The sequence below is a fragment of the Macaca fascicularis genome, chromosome 5 (assembly GCF_037993035.2).
Source record: "Macaca fascicularis isolate 582-1 chromosome 5, T2T-MFA8v1.1".
Lineage (NCBI taxonomy): Eukaryota > Metazoa > Chordata > Mammalia > Primates > Cercopithecidae > Macaca > Macaca fascicularis.
Window position 1 is genome coordinate 190,154,181 of NC_088379.1, and position 22,533 is coordinate 190,176,713.

Here is a 22,533-nt window from a genome sequence, read left to right on the forward strand (position 1 = left end):
CTTATCAGGAGTCCTAGTAAAAAGTTTTCAGTTGTCCTGACTGTGACAAGTATGAGACAGCCTCTAATTCAGGCTGAAGAGTCCTGGCTATTTCCAAAGAGGGATAGGAAACTACTGCTGTTTTGGGGGGCTTCAGTCTGTTCTTCAGAAGAATGTGAGGAAATTATTGTATGGCTCATCCTGCATCTTTGTACTTCTGATTTCCTGAATTAACATTTATGTTAATCCACTTGTTACACTTATTACAAATTGAGATATAATTCACATACCATAAAATTCACCCTTTTAAAATGTACAATTCAGAGGTTTTTAACATAATTACAAAGTTGTGCAACCATTACCACTATGGAATTCCAAAACCTTTTCATCATCCAGAAGAAACCCTGTAGCATTGGCAGCCACTCCCCATTCTCCTCATCCCTTCGATTCCTGGCAAGCGCTAATCCACTTTCTGTCTCTACGGATTTGCCTATTTTGGATATTCTATATAAATGGAATCATAGAACACATGGTCTTTTATGTCTGGCTTCTTTCACTTAGCATAATGTTTACAACATTCATGTCCTTTGTTGCATGTATCAATATTTCATTCCTTTTATGGATGATTAACATTTCATTATATGGATATACCACATTTTTAAAAAATCTGTTCATCAGTTGATAAGCACTTGTATTGTTTGCAGCTTTGGCCTGTTATGAATAATGCTGCAACAAACATCTGTGTACTAGTTTTTGTGAGGATATATGTTTTCAATTCTCTTGGGTACGTACCTAGGAGTGGAATTGCTGGGTCGTATGGTAATTCTGTGTTTGACATTTTGGGAAAATGCCAATCTGTATTTCAAAGGGGCTGTACCATTTCACATCCCTACCAACAATGTATAAGGTTCTACATCCTCACCGACACTTTTGTTGCCCATCTTTATTATCGCCATCTGAGTGGATGTGAAGTGCCATCTCATTGTTGTTTTGATTTGCATTTCTCTAATGAAAAATCATGTTGAGCATCTTTTCCTGTGCTTCTTACCCATTTTGCATCTGCATTTGTAAATGTCTATTCAAAGCCTTTGCCCATTTTCCAGTTGGGTTATAATAGTTCTTTATATATTCCACATACTAGTCTCATACCAGATGTATAATTTATAATTTTTTCCCAATGTGTGGATTTTTTTAATAGTTTCTTTTGATCTGAAAACCTTTTTATTTTTAATGCAGTTCAGTTTTTCTATTTTTTCTTTTCTTGCCTGTGTTTTAGGTGTCACATCTAAAAAAAACCATTGCCTAATCCAAGGTCACAAAGGTTAACCCCTGTGTTTTCTTCTAAGAGTCTTATATTTACTCTTACATTTAGGTCTTTGATCCACTGAGTTCATTCTGTATATGAGGGAAAGGTCCAAATTAATTCTTTTGCGTGTGGATATCCATTTGCCCAGTGCCTGTTTGTTGAAAAGATCATTCTTCCCTCATCATTTGTTATACTTCCACCTCAGTAGTTGTGTTTTGAAGTATGTATATTACATCTTTTATAGGCAACTTTGCATTTAAACTTTGTGCTCTGAACCCTCTAATTGTATTCAGGCTGGGTGTGGTGGTTCATTCCTGTAGTCCCAGAACTTTGGGAGATCAAGGTGGGAGGATCACTTGAGGCCACAAGTTCAAGACAAGGCAGGGCAACATAGTGAGGCCCTGTCCTTCCAAAAAAATTAAAAATAAAAAAATTAGCCAGGTGTGGTGGTGCACACCTACAGTCCCAGCTACTCAGGACGCTGAGGTGGGACGATCCTTTGGGCCCAGGAGTTTGAGGCTACAGTGAGCTATGATTGTGCCACTGCACTCCAGCCTGGGTGACAGAGCGAGACCCCATCTCCAAAAACACACTACTGCTGCGAAATGTGTTTTAAGTATGGTAGTGTCATGTGGGTTGTGTACCTATGCAGAAAACAGTGAACACGGCAGGCCTGAGGCTGCCATCTTTATAAGGGCATGCTGGCAAGGCTGGCATTTGGCCGACATCAGGAACTTGGCACTTCCATCCCCTAACTGGTAAGACTGGTTTTGCTGTGTTTCAACTGCTGCACAAACAATATGATCTGTGGTGAGTATCTGCTCTCCTTGTGGGATTCTGTCATTGTGGTAGCTGCAAGGCAGAGGACGCCCACATGAGTTGCCCCCGACAAAAACTTCTCTCCTGGGCTTCCTCAGGGACAGACACTGCGCACAGGTCCCTGCATTCTTCACCACTGGAGACAGGCGGATGCGCTGTGTGCTTCCTCACGGAAGGGAGAGAACGTAAGCCTGGGCGTGGGTTTCTTCGGATTCCACCTGTGCCTTTGTTGTTGTTGCTAACCTTGTTGTGTATTCCTTTGCTGTAATAACTGTTGCCCATGAGTACAACTACATGCTGAGTCCTCATCCTGACACAGTACCTGCTATGCTTAGTGTGTGTGTCCCTCCAAAGTTCACATGTTGAAACTTTACCCCCTAAGGTGATGGTATTAAGAGGTGGAGCCCCAGGGAGTGACTGGACCATGAGGGCTCTGCTCTTAAGGATGGGATCTGTGCCCTTAGGAAAGGGTTAGAGGGAGATAGCTCACCCTTTTGTCATTCTGCCTTCTGCCGTGTGAGGACGCAACAAGGCACTGTCCTGGAAGCAGACCGTGAACTCTCACCAGACACTGAAACTGCCAGTGCCTTGATTTTGGGACTTCCCAACCTCCAGAACTATGAGAAATCAATTTCGGTTGTTTATAAATTACCCAATCTAAGGAATTTTGTTATAGAAGGAGGAACAGACTAAAACAGCACCCTAGACTATGTCATATAAATATGAGCCTAGACATTCCATTTAACTTTCAGTGGGCCAAGCGTTTAAAGTTTCTGGGTTTTTTTAATTAATTGAATTGTATTTGCTGATGCTTCTGACTGGCTCTTTTACACTTACTAGTTGGCCTAATCCAGTGTTGAAATGAAATAATGAATAACTGTATTTAAAGTTCTTTTAAAATTGAGGTTCAACACTGAAGTTCCTGTCATACTAGATCATGTTCCTAGTGCCCACGAAAACAGAGAGAAATAAGCCTCCTGGCAAACCCTCAAACCCCCATGTTTACCGTTATTTTTCCTTTCAGTACTATTGCCTAATAGGAGTTTTTAAAAACCCTATAGTGTTCATATAGTAATTGGAAACACCATCTACACATATATGATGAAAAATTAGAAAAGAATAACTATTACTGAGATCTCAAAAGACAATATTGATTCAGGCAGTAGCTTTCTGTTCTTCCCGCTCCGCGCCCTCCCCGCACCGCCCCTCCATATCCAGCTACATCCATTTGTGTGTTTAAAACAAAAGTGCTTTTTCCCCACGCCCTTCCTTTTGGGTGTGGCAGATTTACACCATCAGGCCCTGAAGAGAGGAAAAGTGGGGAAAGACAGGATGTGTTTTAGGACCAGATAAGCTGTGGCAAGCACGGGATGAAAGAGTCCAGTAGCTTTTGATTTTATTTTTCTCGGATTTACCATGTGTTCTGTGATCAAATAAAACAGGCTAAGAAACACTGATATGCTCAAAATCTTCCTGCCGTTTGTGTGGGACCCACACGTCTATCTGTCCTGTTCCCAATGGGGAAAACCTTGTTGGCAGTTACGGCTGCCGGGTCCTCGCTGGAGCTGACACTGTTAGAGCTATAAATACACTCTGGGCTGGTATACCCCCCCGAGGTCAGCTAGTAAAATACATGAGTAGAATTCCTTAAACTATGTGATAATTGCTCATCACCATCCAAGTGTGGCATAAATCATAAAAAGAGTGGACAAAATCAGGGTCACAAAGAGAACTGAAAAAAATCTGTCATAACCAAAATTTACATTGACCTCTGTCCTAGAGTATGAGAACCACATTGAACAGAAACCAGATAAATCTTTTATACAATATTCCTTTGCAGGCCCATTAACACTGCTTGTCACCCCACCTCCCCATGTCCCTGGACAAACTGCATGTATGGTAACATCATCCCAGGCCGGGCGCGGTGGCTCACGCCTGTAATCCCAGCACTTTGTGAGACTGAGGCAGGTGGATCACGAGGTCAGGAGTTCAGGACCAGCATGGCCAACACAGTGAAACTCCATCTCCACTAAAAATACAAAAATTAGCTGGGCGTGGTGGTGCACACCTGTAATCCCAGCTACTCGGGAGGCTGAGGCGGGAGACGAGGGGCAGAGACTGCAGTGAGCTGAGATTGCGCCCCTGCACTGCAGCCTGGGCAACGGTGAGACTCAGTCTCAAAAACAAACCAACCCACAAAAGACCACTGTGTTGAACTGTGGATCATGTGCAGGTGTATAATGCCTTAGCTGAAAGCTTGGGAACAGATACGTTTTCGAATGAAGACGCGTTTGGATTTTGGAATTGTCACACAACGTACAAATAACATATAACACGTGTACCCCCCCCCCCTGCAGAACCTCCTGGGCATGCTCTAGAATTGCACCCTTTTGCCATAATTGTATTTCTGCAGTAAAATGTAATATTGTTCACAAAAAATGGAATAAACACTAAATAAAGTCTCCGGTGTGTGCAGGTAAGATGATCTTCCTGCCTTAAGAATTATAAACATACTTCGTTTCGGACCTTCATGTTATTTTTGAATTGCAAGTAAGAGACTGTGGACCTGTACGTTTCTCTTCTCTATTTCTCAAAATTTCTGTAATAATATTGTCGTGAAGTTATAAACGTACTACCACTGGCCACAGATGGACAGCCATAAGGCTATCTGTCCTTGCCTACGGCAGCTCCATATTCCTCACAAGGTCCCCACCCGGCTTGAGACGGAGTCTCGCACTGTTGCCCAGGCTGGAGTACAATGGCGCAATCTCGGTTCACTGCAACCTCCACCTCCCACGTTCACGTGATTCTCCCATCTCAGTCTCCCAAGTAGCTGGGATTACAGGCACACGCCAGCACACCCGGCTAATTTTTTGTATTTTTTAGTAGAGACGGGTTTCACTATGTTGGCCAAACTGATCTTGAACTCCTGACCTCGTGATCCACCCACCTCACCCTCCCAAAGTGCTGGGATTACAGGCGTGAGCCACCGTGCTGGCCTAAAATAATAATTAAAACAAGTGAATAACAATGTAATGTATGATGCTGAGATAAGTTCTATTCAGAGTATATATCTAGTATTCTACATTTTCCAGGCACTTTAAATGACCTTCATTAAAAAAAAAAAAAACTGAGTTTTAAACTTTTGAGTGTCTCAAATCATCAAGTAAATCATTTTTAGTTATCCAATTTTATGCAGGTGCAACTGGTAATACAAATTTCTGACAACCTTAGTATCTGTTCATCTACGGTCCTTATATTCTTTAAGTGAAAGAAACAGACTGCACAGTAAACACATTCGGAGCCCTCTAACCTAGCATTCTTGGGAGTGGCAGGAGGTCAAACAAGAATGACAGTGGAGATTAATAAAAGAGTGTCCAAAAATGCCATCTGCACTTTATACTCAAAATGTGTAAAAAAATTAGTTATTTCCCAATCTTTTCATTTAGGGCCAGAAGTGATTTAACTAGTGTTCGACTGTGAGAATTTAGCATTGTATTGCATAAATCATGGGCATAAGAATTCCAGATTAGGCTTCTTTAAAATGGAGTATAAATTTTAAAATGCCCAGAAACAATCCAAGTACAGAATTCTTTCCCCCATCTTTTACAGTTGACTTAATATTCTCATCTACTTCAAAACAATTTTCCGTAGTGACTTGACTTTGAAAGCATTCATTTTCTTAAAAACAAGCTCTCATGTCTTACTCATATCTCATCAGTTACATAATATTTAATTGAGGCCGGGCAGGGTGGCTCATGCTTGTAATCCCAGCACTTTGAGAGGCCGAGGCAGGCGGATCATTTGAGGTCAGGAGTTCAAGACCAGCCTGACCAACATGGTGAAATCCTGTCTATACTAAAAATACAAAAAAATTAGCTGGGCGTGGTGGCACATGCCTGTAGTCCCAGCTACTAGGGAGGCTGAGGCAGAAGAATTGCTTGAACCTAGGAGGCAGAGGTTACAGTGAGCTGAGATGGCGCCACTGCACTCCAGCCTGGGTGACAGAGCAAGACTCCATTTCAAAAAAAGAAAAAGTATTTAATTGAATTACATTTTATAATAATCCTTCCAGGTGTGGAAAAACAAGACTCTTGGTAAGCATACAGTTCAACTGGTGTGAGCCCAAGCGACTGACATTCTAGAGAATGCCTATGGCCTTCCAGTGGTCAGGGCAATGGGCAGTCAGCATGTCTTACGAGGAAATGAAGTGTGTTGGATAAGCAGACCAAACAGCTATGAGAACTCTGCCACTGTGAGAGCTTTTACTGGCCTCAATTCCTCTTTTTTGAAGTACACTTTATGTTTTACAACAATTTGAGATGTACAGAAAAGTTGCAAAAACACCCAAGTGTCCCCTCAATTTCCCCCACTGTCAACATGACATTATTATGGTATGTCTGCCACAACTAAGAAACCAACATTGGTTCGTGAGTTACCTAAAACTCTCTACTTCATTAGGATTTTACTGATCTCTCCATTAAAGTCCTTTTGCTGTGCCAGGATCCCATCCAAGTCACCACACTATTACCAGTCAGCATGTCTCCTGAGCCTCTTCTGGTCTGTGGCAGTTTCTTAAACTTTCCTTGTTTTTCATAACCTTGACAGTTTTGAGGAATACTAGCTGTGTATCCTATAGAACGTCCTCAATCAACGTTCATCTGTTTTACTCATGATTAGACTGGGCTATGGGTTTTGGGGAAGAATACCAAAGAGGTGAAGTGGCCTTCTCATCCCATCGTGTCAACCATCACATCGTCAGCAGGACTTTCCAGTGAGGATGTTAACAATTACCTGGCCACGGCAGCATCCAATAGGCTTCTCTATTGTAAAGTTATTTATTTTCCCCCTTCCCATACTCCATTTTTTGGAAGCAAGTCATTATGTGTAGCCCACATTCAAGAAGGCATTGGAGGCGGAATTCATCTTCATTAAGTATTTGAAATTAAGTATTTGAAATCTACATTATTTGAAATTCTTCTGTAAAGAAGCATTGTCTTCTGTCTCCCATCTCCCATTTACTTATTTATTCATTCAGTTGTTTATATCAGTATAGACTCATGGATAACTATTTATTGAGTTATAATCCAATAGTACATGAGTTTGTTCCAGTTTTGTCCACTGGGAGCTCTTTCAGGTTGGCTCCTGGGTCCCGTTGACACACCCCATCCTTCTGCTTTTTGAGTATTTTCTTCCTTGTTGTGGTATACACGACGCTATAGGCTCAGCTTGTATTTTCCCTGCCCCAGCCCTAGAATCAGCAATTTCTGCAAGGAGCCCTGGTTTCTTTTACTAGAGAATGGCATTAGAAACCCAGATCTGGGTACTGGGTGTGTTCATTTTTACTGGGGTGTCACTGCTTTAGGTCCTCTCACAGCAGGCAGAGCTAGAACATATGTATATGTATAACCCATGTATACACACACATCTATAATTCTTTCTGCTTCTCTCCATCTGAATCTATATTAAGCTAACTATGAATTCTTAATGACATTTTGGACATATGCATTACTACATGGCTCATTTTAGCCTTCTCTACTTATCTGTAACTTCCCTCTCCAACAATAAACCTGGTTGCCTCCATCGATCGGTTTAATATTAAGGACTAACGTTCTACCTTTTTCTCTACTTCATGTAATTCTATAAATTTATCATATGTAATTTCCACATTTCATTGAAAGAATATATAACCAGGAGCAGAAATAACAAAAATATGAAATACCTTTCAAGTTGTCCAAGTTCTTATCACAACAGTGAAGAAGTGGACACTTTTTTTTTTTTTAAACCATTGAGACCACTGGATCCCTTTCGATTACAGGCTCTCAAGAAAGTAAACATCATCAAAAGAGGATAACTATACTTTGTCTTTTCATTTTGCCACAATGTCTTGTTGCAGCAGTTGTTTAGAATAACTATACAATTTATCACCTTCCCCAAGAAGTTTGAGTTATCAAGGCTGGAAGAATTTATGTTAAAGAGGAAGAAGAATTTGTGGGAAATCCTTCCGTTTTTACAATCATTAGGGCCATGGATTTCTTGACAGTGGCCAATGAAGGACAGAATTATATTTGATTAATTAATTCATTTAAATCTGTCGATGTTTTAAAAAAAGTTTAAAATAAAAATCTATTGAAATTCCAGATCTGGCTATAAGCTTCTGTCTTTGAAAAGCTGTCACATTTGGAATGACAGTATCACTTTCAGTGTATGAACGATAGAAGTATTATTGCCATAATATTATTAATAAAAATATTGTTACCTCTAAGACCCAGCGGACTGGTCAACACTGATATACCATGGGCGCCTGGCTGGCAATAAACAATTAAGACATCATATTCGGAAATGCTTGATGCGTATTACTTCAATGCTTTGGTGTTACTCTCAGGCCTCTGAGCCCAAGCCAAGCCATCGCATCCCCTGTGACTTGCACATATATGCCCAGGTGGCCTGAAATAACTGAAAAATCACAAAAGAAGTGAAAATGCCCTGCCCCACCTTAACCGATGACATTCCACCACAAAAGAAGTGAAAATGGCCGGTCCTTGCCTTAAGCGATGACATTATCTTGTGAAATCCCCTTTCCTGGCTCATACTGGCTCAAAAAGCTCCCCCACTGAGCACCTTGTGACCCCCACTCCTGCCTGCTAGAGAACAACCCCCCTTTGACTGTCATTTTCCTTTACCTACCCAAATTCTATAAAACGGCCCCACCCTTACCTACCTTCGCTGACTCTTTCCGGGACTCAGCCCGCCTGCACCCAGGTGATTAAAAAGCTTTACTGCTCACACAAAGCCTGTTTGGTGGTCACTTCACACGGACGCGCATGACAGTTATGATCTTCTCAAGGGATTTAAAAAATACATGTGAAACCAGGCCAGCTACTGGGATTTTTAGTTTTCAGTATTTTTGGAGATGAGGCCTCGCTCTGTCACCCAGGCTGGAGTGCAGTGGCACAATCTCGGCTCACTGCAACCTCTGCCTCCTGGGTTCAAGTGATTCTCCCACCTCAGCCTCTCAAGTAGCTGGCATTACAGGCACGTACCACATACCTGGCTACTTTTTGTATTTTTAGTAGAGACGGTTTCACCATGTAGGCCAGGCTGATCTCTAATTCCTGGCCACGAGCGATCTGCCTGCCTCAAGCCTCCCAAAGTGTTGGGATTACAGGCGTGAGCCACTGCATCTGGCGAGATTTTTAGTTTTACTTTACATTATTTCACGTGCTTTAGAGCTAAAGTTTTCTATGGCATTACTACACGTACACAATCCAATTAATGTTTTAAAATAGTGGCAAGTAGGAATTAGGTATTGTCAATTACTCCTCCTTTCAATACTGTGCCTTTTGGTAACGTTTTCCAGTGTTTAACAGGAAAACCACTGCAAGCAGGAAATAGACAAAATTAGCTTATCGGTTCCAGCAACTACTTCTAATAATTTTCACCTGGCACAATTCACTTATTCAAGAGTAGTTACTTTTCTTTTTTTTTGAGATGAAGTCTTGCTCTTTCACCCAGGCTGGAGTGCAGTGGTGTGATCTCAGCTCACTGCAACCTCCGCCTCCCAGGTTCAAGTGATTCTCTACTTAGCCTCCTGAGTAGCTGGGATTACAGGCGCCCGCCACCACACCCAGCTAATTTTTTGTATTTTTAGTAGAGACCAGGGTTTCACCATGTTGGCCATGCTGGTCTCGAACCGCTGACCTCAGGTGATTCACCTGCCTCAGCCTCCCAAAATGCTGGGATTACAGGCGTGAGCCACCGCGCCCGGCCCTCAAGAGTAATTACTTGAATAGGAAGTACTAGGTTTAGTATTGTGGGAGATTCAATGCCAGGAACAAGGCTACACTAACAGTCAATATTAAATAAAAGAGTTGTTTTTCTATGGATTATAATGATTTTCTGTGAAGACTCTTTCGTGGCCAGGCGTGGTGGCTCACGCCTGTAATCCCAACACTTTGGAAGGCCAAAGCAGGTGGATCACTGGAGGTTAGGCGTTTGAGACCAGCCTGGGCAACATAGTGAAACCCCGTCTCTACTAAAAATACAAAAATTAGCTGGGTGTGGTGGTGCACAGCAGTAAGTCCAGCTACTTGGGTGGCTGAGGCACGAGAATCGCTTGAACCCGGGGAGATGGAGGTAGCAGCGAGCTGAAATCACGCCACTGCACTCCAGTCTGGGCAACAGAGCGAGACTGTGTTTCAGAGGAGAGAAAAGAAAAAAAAAAAAAAAAAAACTTTAGTTTGCATTAAAGAAACCAATCTTAGTAGCCTGAATTTACCAGAGGTGACCAAAATTATTTAAAACACATAGATACGACAAGAATGTGGGGTCTGGAGTCAAACTGAGTTCAAATCCCTGGTTTACCTCCTAATAAACATGACAAGTTAATGGACCTCCCTAAGCCTCAATTTCCTCTTCTGTAAAATGCAGATAATACCTATGAGCATTAGTTTTGAGGCACAAGTGCTCAATTAATATCAACTTGTAATATAACAAACTGGAATAGACGTTAGTGGTTAATACTTTCTCATTTGTCAGCCTCTATTTCACATCACTGCTGTATGTGGATTACACACTGCCCCCAGACTGAACCACATACAGTGCTCTCAATACTGGAAGATATTTTACACTTCTTAGAAATACTCTTCCCTTCCTGGACTACTTAGCAAACTCCTACCCTCAAGATTCGGCCCACACACCTCTCATTTATTTGGTCACTTACTCATCATCCAACATTTTTTTTTTTTTTTAACACTCGCTGTAAATGGCATCCTCGTTCTGGAAACACATCTACCAGCAATTAAAACACGCAGAATTAGCACTGCTTAGGAGAACACCTACTGAATACGCATCTTAGATCATCTTCCTTTTTAGAATACTGATCCCACCTGCTACACGCCTGGTGAAACTCCAGTTACTTGCCAGTAAGATATTGTCCCCCAAATGTACTTATCCTGTTTTCCTGCATTATAAGCTTTGTTCAGTTTATAGTTTCTAGGCCCATTACTAAGGATAAGTCAGATATCCAGCTGAGATATAACTATTTTTTCTGAAAACAATGTGAGCTATGGACAAGTACGCTGTGATTAAAGGGAGAAAAGTTGTTAACGACTCCCAAAATTTCCTTTATGAAATTTACATATGTAACAGGCAGTTAAAATATAACTACCAGACTTAATGCATACTGAACAGAAATCTTGTTTCAAAGAAAAGATATGAAATATGGAGGCACTTTCACCACACAAATATCCCATTACATATGCTAACTGCAATATTTATGTTCAAAACTCTAAGAACGTGTCTGATACTCTTTGAAGGGAATTCCTGAAAATGAACTTCTGTGCAAACCTGAAGCTTCAATGCATGTGTTTTAAAAAGGAATGTTTACTGAATTTAAACAAAAGGGAAATTGGCAATATGGACACGTGATCACAACTCTCTGACAGTAATCTCTGCACTGCCATTCTTTAAACATCATTAAAAGGTATTGCGAATAGTTTAAGTATTAAAAATACCTAATGTAAGAATGATTCTATGTTTGAACACACATTTATGTTCAAACATTCATATGAATAAAAATGCTTAAAACCACCCCTTGGGTAACTAACAACATAAACTTGCGATTGCAAATTTTATGGCTCTTACTACAAAACAAAAATTAGAATGAAAAGACCACTTATCTTTAGAGGACAAGCATGAGCTTGTCTTCTAACAGCACAATAACAAACGTATTTATTCCTCCGTGCTTTCAAAGGCATCAACACAAGGGAATCACTAAAAGTGTAGGGGAAAAGAAACCACTAGGCTGGAGCTTTGGTGTCTACGCAGATCCTTCTGGAAAGGCGCTTAGGGAGAGTCTAGGGAGCAGCTCTGACGTCAGCGGCAGCCATCGGAAGTCAGGTCTGTTCTACCAAAGCAGCGACGCACGCCCGGCAGCACCCGCGGCGCAGGAGGGCGCCATCCCCAGCCCCGCGGGTCCGAATCGCACGCGGCCGGGGCCGCTCTCCCGTGAGGAGAGCCCGGCGTGGACCGGCGTGACGGCCCCAGCGTGCTGCGGCCTCTCCCCGGGGGCTCCTCCACAAGGACCCCTGCGGGGGCCGGGCTCGGCCGTTGCCGCTCGGGACAGCCATCCCCTCGAATTCGCGCTCGCAGTCCCTGCCTTCACGCCCCGGGTTGGGAAGCGGGCGACGGCGCGCGAGATAAAGGAACTCGCATTCCCCGGCGCCGAGGGGGCAGCAGCGCCGTGCACAGCGGCTTCTGAGCGCGGCGTCGACGGGGAGCTGCGTGCGGCTCCCTGTTTCCTGGTTACGTGCGCGCCGGCAGAGCCAAAACCTGCGGCCGAAACTCCCGCTTCTCCGGAAGGATTAAAGGGCGGGCGCGCTACCAGGAGACGTGTCAAACTCAGCGCGCCTCATGGCGGCCGCGGCACCCCTCCCGCCCGGGCTCCCGTCCGTCCCCGCCCACTGACTTACCCTGCGCACGCGCGCTGAGGCTCCGTGCGGCGGCCGCGGGCCCCGCCCCGAGGTGGGAGGGCCTGGCGCATCCGCAGCTGGCCAATCGGCGGATGGCCTCGCGCGCCCGCCCCCGCCCCATCCTGCCCCCCGCGCCGGGCTCCACGTGCCAGTGTTTGTGTACGTGCGGCCTCCGCGGGGCTGGACCGGGTCCAGGTGGTTGGGGATTAGACTGCTCGGGCGCAACCGGAGCTGGGGCGCGGCTGCCAAGGGCCGGCCCGCAAGTCCCAGCGGTCTTTAAATTCTCCCGTGCTGGGGCCGGCGTGCGCACTCTTACCTGCCGCGGTGCGGCGAGCGTCCCACCGCTCTGCGCTTCCAAGGACTCTTGTCATCTGCCTTAGGCGGGAAATGCTGTTGCTGGATTGCAACCCCGAGGTGAGCTTTCGTCCTGCAGGCTCAAGTTTCCAGACGCGTCTTCTCGGGAACGCGGGGACTGACCACTGGGCGCTGCCTGGTCTCGCCTGGTCAGAGCTGGTTGTGAAGGGCGAGGAGATTTCCAGCCTGGAGGGGCGCGGGACTGGACAAAGGTGAGAGAGGTGCTGGATCTGTTCTCTTCCCGCAGGTGGATGGTCTGAAGCATTTGCTGGAGACAGGAGCCTCGGTCAACGCACCCCCGGATACCTGCGAGCAGTCGCCTGTCCACTTAGCCGCAGGAAGCGGCCTTGCTTGCTTTCTTCTCTGGCAGCTGCAAACGGGCGCTGACCTCAACCAACAGGTAACTAGGTAACTGATTGTTGCTGTGCACAGCCCTCCCCTCCAGCCCAGATCCAAACAAACATTTCTCAGACGCCGAGAGTTGCTTCAGCTCTATAGCAGCGATGTCCAACAGAAATAGAATGCAAGACACAGATGTAATTTAAAATTTTTTTCCAGTCTTGATGTGAGGACATGAGAAATTTCAAGTTTTTAAGTAGCCACATTAATAAACATGGAATTTTAGTATTTGACCCAATTTGTCCAAATTATCAGTTCAATATGTAATCAACATAAAGCAATTGCTGATTAGATGTTTTACATTTTCTTTTACTCTGTGTCTTCACAATCCGGTGTGACAGCATATCTCCAATCAGACTAGCCACATTTCAGATACTCTAGCCTTAAGTGGCTATTGACTCATATTGAACAGCACAGATCTAGTTTATTTCAAAAGAAGTAATTGCTACATTACTAAGTCTCCCGGTAGCAATTCAAATACTTGTGAGCTATGTCCACAAGCATTTTAATTTCCTAAAGAATTTTCTTAATGTAGTTTTCATCTTCCGTTGAATATTGAAACATGGTGAATTTTAAATTGTAAACTTTTCTGGGAGAACTCTTTTTATTTGCTTACATTTTAATGTATATGGATATGGCTACACGTTTTTATTTATTTTGAGACGGAGTTTTGCTCTTGTCACCCAGGCTGGAGTGCAATGGCACAATCTCGGCTCACTGCAATCTCTGCCTCCTGGGTTCAAGAACTTCTCCTGCCTCAGCCTCTGTAGTAGCTGGGATTACAGGCACACGCCACCATGCTTGGCTAATTTTTGTATTTTATTAGAGACGGGGTTTCACCATGTTGGCCAGGCTGGTCTTGAACTCCTGACCTTAGGTAATCTGCCTGCCTCCCAAAGTGCTGGGATTACAGGAGTGAGCCACCACGCCCAGCCACATGTTTTTATTAATGAAAACGGTATGAAAAAGCAAACTAACTTATCAAAAATAAGCTTTTACAGCTTACCGAGGGAAAAAAAATGAAAAGCTTGAAGTAAAAAATTCAGTCCAAAGGAGGAGATTTTCAGAAGGTTCCATACTGAAATGAATATGCAAGCATAGTACATTCCTATGTTTCAAATTAGCCCAGGGAGTTGGCTATCCCTAATGTAATCACTAAAAGTATCTAGAAGATCTAAATAAAGGAATGAATGATAATCATTTCAGAGCATATGCTAGAATGGTGAAGTTATAATAATCCACTATTTAAATTAATTCTGCATTCCTGAAATCTTGCACTTGTAAACAATTATCAATAGTGTTTTTAATTAGAATAGATGTTGATGCACATTTATATGTATCAAAAACACATTACTTCTTAATCTTAAAGTGACTTAAGACTTCTCATTTCTGAAAACAAACCCAAAACCTGAACTGAGAATGAATATTAACAAAATAAACCCACGAAAAGTGTTTGTGTTCTCTGCCAAAAAAAAAAAAAAGATTCCATCCAGTACAATGCAATTCTAACTAGCTTCCTTAAATAGCTAATATTAGATGTCACTCACCATCTTCCACAAAAAGTATTTTTGGGAGACTCTAAAATGTACTGTCTTACCTTAAGGATGTTTTAGGAGAAGCTCCACTACACAAGGCAGCAAAAGTTGGAAGCCTGGAGTGCCTTAGCCTGCTTGTAGCCAGTGATGCCCAAATTGAGTGAGTATGAAAACAGTGGCTTCACATTTCATGTTTCCTTGGATTAAACTAATCAGACTCCTAAACCTTAGTTACATGTGCTTTTAAAAATAATGCTTGCCTAATTGATAATTTAGTGTTAATCATTTAAATGTTAACTTAGGTTGTTGGTGCTGTCTAATAATACTCTGTTCGAGTCAGTAAAAAGTCAGATCCTGAGCAATCAGAGGTGCAATTTTGTTCATTATGACTGTATTCTACTTCAGTTTCAGTTTAGGAAAACCTATTCTGTAGTCCTCATTGACTACCTTTGGGTACTCATACACTGTATTAAACATCAAATAATTCTTACATTCATTCAGAACTGGAATGTCCACTCTATGCTGGATTCTGTTAGTTGCTGAGGATACAATAGTGACCAAACATGCGATTTCCCTACGCATCCTTTACCTCTTCTGTTCTGCAGTCAACATTTGTATGAGCCCAAAATTCCCTTGTAAGATATTTAAAAAAAGACTTAAGTTCAATTTTTCATTTAACTCAATTTTTATCATATTTTCAGTTTATGTAATAAGAACGGGCAAACAGCTGAAGATCTCGCTTGGTCATGTGGATTTCCAGACTGTGCCAAGTTTCTTACAACAATTAAATGCATGCAGACAATAAAACCAAGTGACCACTCGGACAGGAATGATCGTGTTCCTGTGCTCAGACAGAAGCGAAGTTTTGGCAGTGTAGGAAATATCAGTGGGAAAAGGAAGTGTTGGTAAGTAACTCAGAGCTGTTCTCCTCCCTCAGCAATTGATCTCATTTGCATAGTATTTATTATTCCATTTAATACTGACACTCTTATTTCTAGTAGTGGTGTTTCATTCTCATTAACATCTTAATATTGGTTATATGAGTCTAGAGACCAAAAATGGGCCTGCATGGTGGAAGTTTGGGGATAAAACTCATTTTTTTAAAAAAAGTTTTTAATGTCAGCATGTTTTTTTAAAAACAGATGTCACGTGGGTCATGAAGAAGTCTGAAGAACGCCCTCATTTCATGCAGATCTATAAGCTCCTGCTTTTGGCTTTACCATATGTGTGTCTAAACTCCTTCTGAGAAGGAGGAAAAACTTTCTTCCAAGTGAAGATCCATTTAAGAACACATGTATTTACATGCCTATAACATGCTGGTTGTGTATGCTTGGTCTTTTAAGTTTTATTAAAGGAATGTCTAAAAAATACATTCTCCGTGCTGTATTTACAACCTTTGAAAAAGGTCATAATTTAAACCGTCAAACTAGAACCAGGATTTAAGGTGAAATTAAACTGATTCTTTATTCACAAATTTATAATACCACTCTACTGCAGTCTTTGACTCCAAGATATTTTAAATCATATTTGGTCGCTGAGGAAGACATAAGTTATAGTATGCATCCTTGTTCCAAAAGTCTGGACCCTTCCATCCGCACCAGCCCTGGATAGAGGAGAAGGGAAAGGGAAAAGCCTTTTACAAAGTTACAAGATGATGTCATGGAAATCGTGACATCAGGCTCTGTCAGGAGGACCTTGGAATAAGACTCTAAATGGCTTTATCATTCAAGGATTTGAACTCCTACTAAGCATAGAAAAGTAACTTGCCCTTTTTAAGGTAGGTTTTTGAACTTTTAAGTCTATATAATTCATCATAAAAATCATTTAAAAAAAACTTACTTATAATTACTCCAGATACCACACTTTACTGATTCTGAGATGTATAGTTTTACTGCTTGAAACTGACAGCATGTGACAGTTGAGCTAGCAGTCTGTTTTTCTGAGTAGTCCATAAAGGGCTATAAGAGACCATTCAGTGGCATCTTAGGATTGAAGCACTGTAGTGAGAACCCTCAGCTTGCCCCCTGCCTGGTACTCTGTGCCCTTTCATTTTCAAATCCCAGGTGTTACTCAATTCTACTTTCTATGTTTCATGTCAGTATTCATCCTTTTTGACCTCAGAGAAAATTACTTTCAAGCAAAAGCTCACTTAAAATATGAAAATTTCTCAGATTTCTTCTAGGACCACTGAGTTATTAAAGAAGGAAACTTGAAGGAAAAGCCAATAACTGGTCTGTATTGTATGATTCTCAAATGAAATGCTTTGAGAAATCCTTGCGAAGAGGCTGAGACTCTGAAAATACCACGAAGTGAGTGACAAGCAGTGGTCTGACTCCCTCCCAAATAAGATACACATTGTAAAAAAACAAAAGTAAAAAATCCTCCACCAGTCCTACTCCCCACTCTCCCTGCGTAACCAGCATTCTATTTATCATCTCATTTTTTCAGCAAAAGTTTCTCTTAATGTCCTGTTTTTCTTAACAGACAAATAGAAAAAAGACTCACTCTCTGTTTTAACCTTTTTTTGATCCTTTTACACATGAAGGTCTTATCCAGGTAACCAGATCCAAATTTCTTAAAGGAGAAATGGGTAGAGAGGGTGTCAAAATGGGACTGTATAGGGACATGGTGCTTAGGACATGCTTGTTTCCTGAGAGATGACCAGCCTGGGAACTTCAAACAAGAAAGCACCACAAGAAGACAAAGGTCAGGCAGAGATGGAACTCTCCTCTGGCCTCCTGGGTTTCTGGAGTCAAGTGAATCATTTCCAAGTGGAAGCCTGGAGTGCCTTAGCCTGCTTGTAGCCAGTGATGGCTTCACAGTTTCTTGTGCATACAAATAGCGCAAGGAGGTATCTGCTGTTGAAAAGTTCTATAGAAATATAACTAGCAAAGATGGAGACTGCAATTCTCAGAGAGAGGAACCAGGTACAATCCCTTACTCTAATTGTTCAGAAACCTTATCTAGATAACGCCATGTAGTGCAGAGTCCCTTGAGCCAACCAGAAAAGATAAATTTTATGATGAAAATAATTAAGGCTTCTCCCTGCCTTTAAGAAAAAATCTAAATGCCTGGTTCACAAAGACCAACCCCCCACCCGGTTTTTTTTTTTTTTTTTTTTTTTGAGACGGAGTCTCACTCTGTCGCCCAGGCTGGAGTGCAGTGGCGCGATCTCGGCTCACTGCAAGCTCTGCCTCCCATGTTCATGCCATTCTCCTGCCTCAGCCTCCCAAGTAGCTGGGACTACAGGTGCCCGCCACCGTGCCCCGCTAATTTTTTGTATTTTTAGTAGAGATGGGGTTTTACCACGTTAGCCAGGATGGTCTCGATCTCCTGACCTCGTGATCCGCCCGCCTCCCAAAGTGCTGGGATCACAGGCGGGAGCCGCCGCGCCCGCCAAGACCGCCCTTTTTGACTGAGCTTGGTGTGTCCTCCAGCCTCACCTCCACCTGGCTCTGGACACCGACCTACCTGGAGCGTAGCTCTCACTGTTCCTACAGGGTTCCGCTACAGCATCAGCCTCGTAAAAGCACCTGAGATACCATTTTTTTTTCTTGAGAGTCCTTTTTGGACTGTCCTCTGCCCTACACTAAAGGTTTTAGCTCCCTAAAAACCTCGTGTAATACTAGTGCTTAGGACAGTGCCTGGCACTTATTAGGTACTTTAATAAATATTGAATGAACACCTTGCTACAGAACCAGAGTACTGCTACTGTATTCAGTAAGATACATGTACCAGTCAGAAACCTTTTAGAGACTTCAAATTCCAAATGCTGTGAAAGAGAAAAGCAAAAGGAAAAGCACTTACAACTGTAATAACACACGTCCATCCTGTTAGTGTTTACCCTTCTCATAAACAAAAGACTTCAGTAAACTGTCAGTAGAAGACAACTGGACTACACACATTCAAAACTGGTTTTTTTTTTGTTTTTGAGCCAGAGTTTCACCCGTGTTGTCCAGGCTGGAGTGCGATAGCGCCATTTCGGCTCACTGCAACCTCCGCCTCCTCGGTTCAAGTGATTACCCTGCCTCAGCCTCCCACACAGCTGGGATCACAGGCGCCCGCCACCCGCCTGTCTAATTTTTGTATTTTTAGTGGAGACGGAGTTTCACCATGTTGGCCGTGGTGGGTCTCAAATTCCTTATCTCAGGTGATCCGCCCACCTCAGCATCCCAAAGTGCTGGGATTACAGGTGTGAGCCACCGCGCCCGGCTTAAAACTCTTTAACATATTAAAACATTTTATTTTTAGTTTATGGTTTAAAAGTATGTATTCTCTGCAATTTCAATGTATTTGGCAAAGAAGATAAATGTTACTTAAAATTCAAGTTAATTATGTTTTACAATACTTTCTCCTAAAGACTTGGTGCTGAGTTTTCATATGTGAGAATTAGTTGCCTATGAATTAACAACTTTTTACCTCCCTTACCTGCTATTGTAAGTAAGAACAAATACTCTTAGACATGTATCAACTTCAAACCCTTTATAGAGTGAGATTAGGTAATATGTAAATAAATTAAAATTAGTCAAGCTTCCATAATGTCTAGCAAACTGCTTAGCTATCTTTTGGTTACTTCTGAAATTTTAAAAGTTTATATATTCCACTCATCTATTTTAAGACATTGATAAACTTTGATACATTTGTTTATGAAAGCTCTAAAATCTCCAAAGGAATATATTTATGAGTGTGTGTCCTATTACTAATTTCAATAACTGAGAAAGTTTCCATAAATCTACATTTTGTCTTTTGCAATGTGCGTTGTTCCTGCACGTTCCCTATACAGAGAGGACTACTGACAACAGCCTCAGAAGGCCTCCTCACAGGCAGGATCTCTGCCCTCAGCTTACTGTCCTTCTGTTACCAGCCAGTTTGTGATCCTTCATTTCTAGGTTCTTTGCCTTGTGTCTCAGTTTGTGTTAAATGGATACTTACCTTTTCCAAAATCACTTGTAGGTCTTCAGCACCAGTATAATGTGGATCTAGAATCAGAAACTTTATCTGCCCTGTAATCTCATTCCATGCAATTCCTAGTATCGTGTGGGCCAAAACTCCTCCCCCTATATAAGAAAAAATAGGAAATAAGAATGAAGACACAAACAAATGTCAAATGCCTATTCAATTAAAAAAGACAGATTATGGCCCGGTACAGTGGCTCACGCCTGTAATCCCAGCACCTTGGGAGGCCGAGGTGGGCGGATCACGAGGTCCTAATACAGTGAAACCCTGTCTCTACTAAAAAAATGCAAAAAAAAATAGCTGGGCGTGGTGGTAGGTGCCTGTAGTCCCAGCTACTCAGGAGGCTGAGGCAAGAGAATGGTGTGAACCTGGGAGGTGGAGCTTGCAATGAGCTAAGATCACGCCACCGTACTCCAGCCTGGGCGACACAGCAAGACTCAAAAAAAAAAAAAGATACTTTGCCTATTAACTGATCTAAAATAGCATTAAAATGGACTGCTCTAAACTATAAAAGTGTGGGGAAAAGAAAGCGAGATCAGACTGTTATTGTGTCTATATACAAAGAAGTAGACATAAGAGACTCCATTTTGTTCTGTATTTGAGATGCTGTTACCATCTCAAATCTGTGACCCTACCCCTGACCTTGTCCTTGCAAGAGACATGTGCTGTGGTGACTCAAGGTTTAAAGGATTTGGCGCTGTGCAGGGTGTGCTTTGTTAAACAAGTGCCTGAAGGCAGTATACTTGTGAAAAGTCATCACCATTCTCTTAATCTCAAGTACCCAGGGACACGTACACTACCAAAGGTCGCAGGGACCTCTGCCTAGGAAAGCTAGGTATTGTCCAAGGTTTCTCCCCATGTGATAGTCTGAAATATGGCCTCGTGGGAAGGGAAAGACCTAATCGTCCCCTAGCCTGACACCCGTGAAGGGTCTGTGATGAGGATTACTATAAGAGGCAGAAGGCCTCTTGGCAGTTGAGATAGAGAAAAGCATCTGTCTCCTGCCCGTCCTGGGCAATGGAACATCTCGGTGTAAAACCCGACTGTATGTTCTATTTACCTCAGCCTCCTGAGTAGCTAGGACTACAGGTGCACACCAGCACACCCAGCGAATTTTCTGTATTTTTTTTAGTAGAGATGGGGTTTCACTGTGTTAGCCAGGATGGTCTCGATCTCCTGACCTTGTGATCCGCCCACCTCGGCCTCCCAAAGTGCTGGGATGACAGGCGTAAGCCGACGTGCCCGGAATTTTTTTTTTTTTTTTTTTTTGAGACAGAGTCTTGCTCTGTCACCCAGGCTGAAGTGCAGTGGGCAATCCCGGCTCACTGCAACCTCCACCTCCCAGCTCAAGCGATTCTCCTATTTCAGCATCCCAAGTAGCTGGGATTACAGGTGCGTGCCACTACACTCAGCTAATTTTTGTATTTTTAGTAGAGACAGGGTTTTGCCATATTGGCCAGGCTGGTCTCAAACTCTTGGCCTCAAGTGATCTGCCCCCCTCAGCCTCCCAAAGTGCTGGGATTACAGGCGTTAGCTACCGGGCCTGGCCTAACTCATTAAGTTCTTTCTGATATTTTGCTGACATCAGCCTACCTCCATTTCCTTTTTTTTTTTGAGACAGTTTCTCACTTCTGTCACCCAGGCAGGAGAGCAGTGGATTTCTTGGCTCACTGCAGCCTCCTGGGCTCAAGCAATCCTCCCATCTCAGTCTCCTAAGTAGCTGGCACTACAGGCTCACACTACCATGCCAGCTAATTTGTGTATATATATATTTTTTTGGTAGAGATGGGGTCTGGCCATGTTGCCCACGCTGGTCTCAAATTCCTGGATGCAAGCTATCCTCCTGCCTCGGCCTCCCAAAGTGCTAGGATTACAGGTGTGAGCCACTACACCGTTTCTACCTCCATTTCTTAACACACTAGTCTCAGCTTGCCTTCTGTCATCATAGGACAGGTCTTGTTCTTCACAGAATTAAGCATCTCTAGATCAGCTAATCCAATCTTCTTATTTTACAGATAAAATCCAGAGATGTAAGTAATTTGCAAAATGTCACAAAGCCAGCCAAGTTAGCAACAAAGTCATAACTTACGAAGCTCAGCTGAGTGACCATTTCCTCTTTTTAATACTGCTCTCAGCTCTTTAAATGTTTGAACATAGCTACCATTTCTCAGCCTTTGCTTCTTCTGGTTATTATAATCTGTTTTGTAACCCTTAAGCCACCTTGGAAATTTTTTTCAATATCCAGAGATCCATATATATGGTATAAAAGTTAATTTCAAAATTTTTTAAATGACTGATTTTATGCAACATTAAATATTTATATCAATGATAAGTTTTACATAATACTCACTCTACCAAAAACGATGTCTGAAACAGCTTACCGATCATAACTGGAGTTCCTTCGCTTTGGAAATGATTAGCCAGTTCCCGTCCTTGAGAGGCCATTTCTGAACCTTGGCTAGAAAGAAACCATTTTCTATCAGATGAATTACTTCCAACACTAAGGCCAAATAATGAGCGAGGAGACAATGTTTCCTACATTCTTGTTTTTTCAGGTTGTTATTGATAAAATATATAAATGTAAAAAAATTAAGTGGTACGGAACTGACAGAACAATTAAACTGTGCGATTTAAAGCAACATAAACTCAAAATACTTCAGGCCGCTAAGTGTGGTAGTTAAGAAGCTAACAGACCTTGATTTTCTGCTTCTTG

General features: G+C 42.5%; 3 protein-coding genes across 7 annotated transcripts in view; 1 reads left to right on the plus strand and 2 right to left on the minus strand.

Annotated features, from left to right (window-relative positions):
- Nucleotides 1–13,295, minus strand: part of LRP2BP (LRP2 binding protein) — a 31,313-nt gene extending 18,018 nt beyond the window's left edge. For both annotated transcript variants that reach the window (XM_045391916.3, XM_005556422.5), the window contains exon 1: nt 12,893–13,295. The gene's annotated coding sequence lies outside the window, so the exon portion shown is untranslated. The remainder of the gene's footprint in view (nt 1–12,892) is intronic.
- Nucleotides 12,881–16,336, plus strand: ANKRD37 (ankyrin repeat domain 37). 2 transcript variants are annotated; one of them, XM_005556420.5, is made up of 5 exons: nt 12,881–12,990; nt 13,178–13,330; nt 14,933–15,024; nt 15,566–15,769; nt 16,007–16,336. In XM_005556420.5, coding segments are annotated over exons 1-5 (477 nt in total). In that variant the 5' UTR covers nt 12,881–12,963; the 3' UTR covers nt 16,008–16,336. The 2 variants fall into 2 exon arrangements, with proteins under 2 accessions (XP_005556477.2, XP_005556476.2); XM_005556419.3 differs by lacking the exon at nt 16,007–16,336 and having other exon boundaries at nt 15,566–15,773.
- The window catches only part of UFSP2 (UFM1 specific peptidase 2), a 30,004-nt gene continuing 23,773 nt past the window's right edge, over nt 16,303–22,533 (minus strand). For all 3 annotated transcript variants that reach the window (XR_012435282.1, XM_005556428.5, XM_005556429.5), the window contains 3 exons: nt 22,202–22,278; nt 19,797–19,921; nt 16,303–16,467 (listed from right to left, as the gene is read on the minus strand). Coding sequence is in view for 2 of the 3 variants with exons in the window: in XM_005556428.5 (XP_005556485.2) it covers nt 16,381–16,467; nt 19,797–19,921; nt 22,202–22,278 (289 nt within the window). In the remaining variant the exon portion in view is untranslated. The remainder of the gene's footprint in view (nt 16,468–19,796; nt 19,922–22,201; nt 22,279–22,533) is intronic.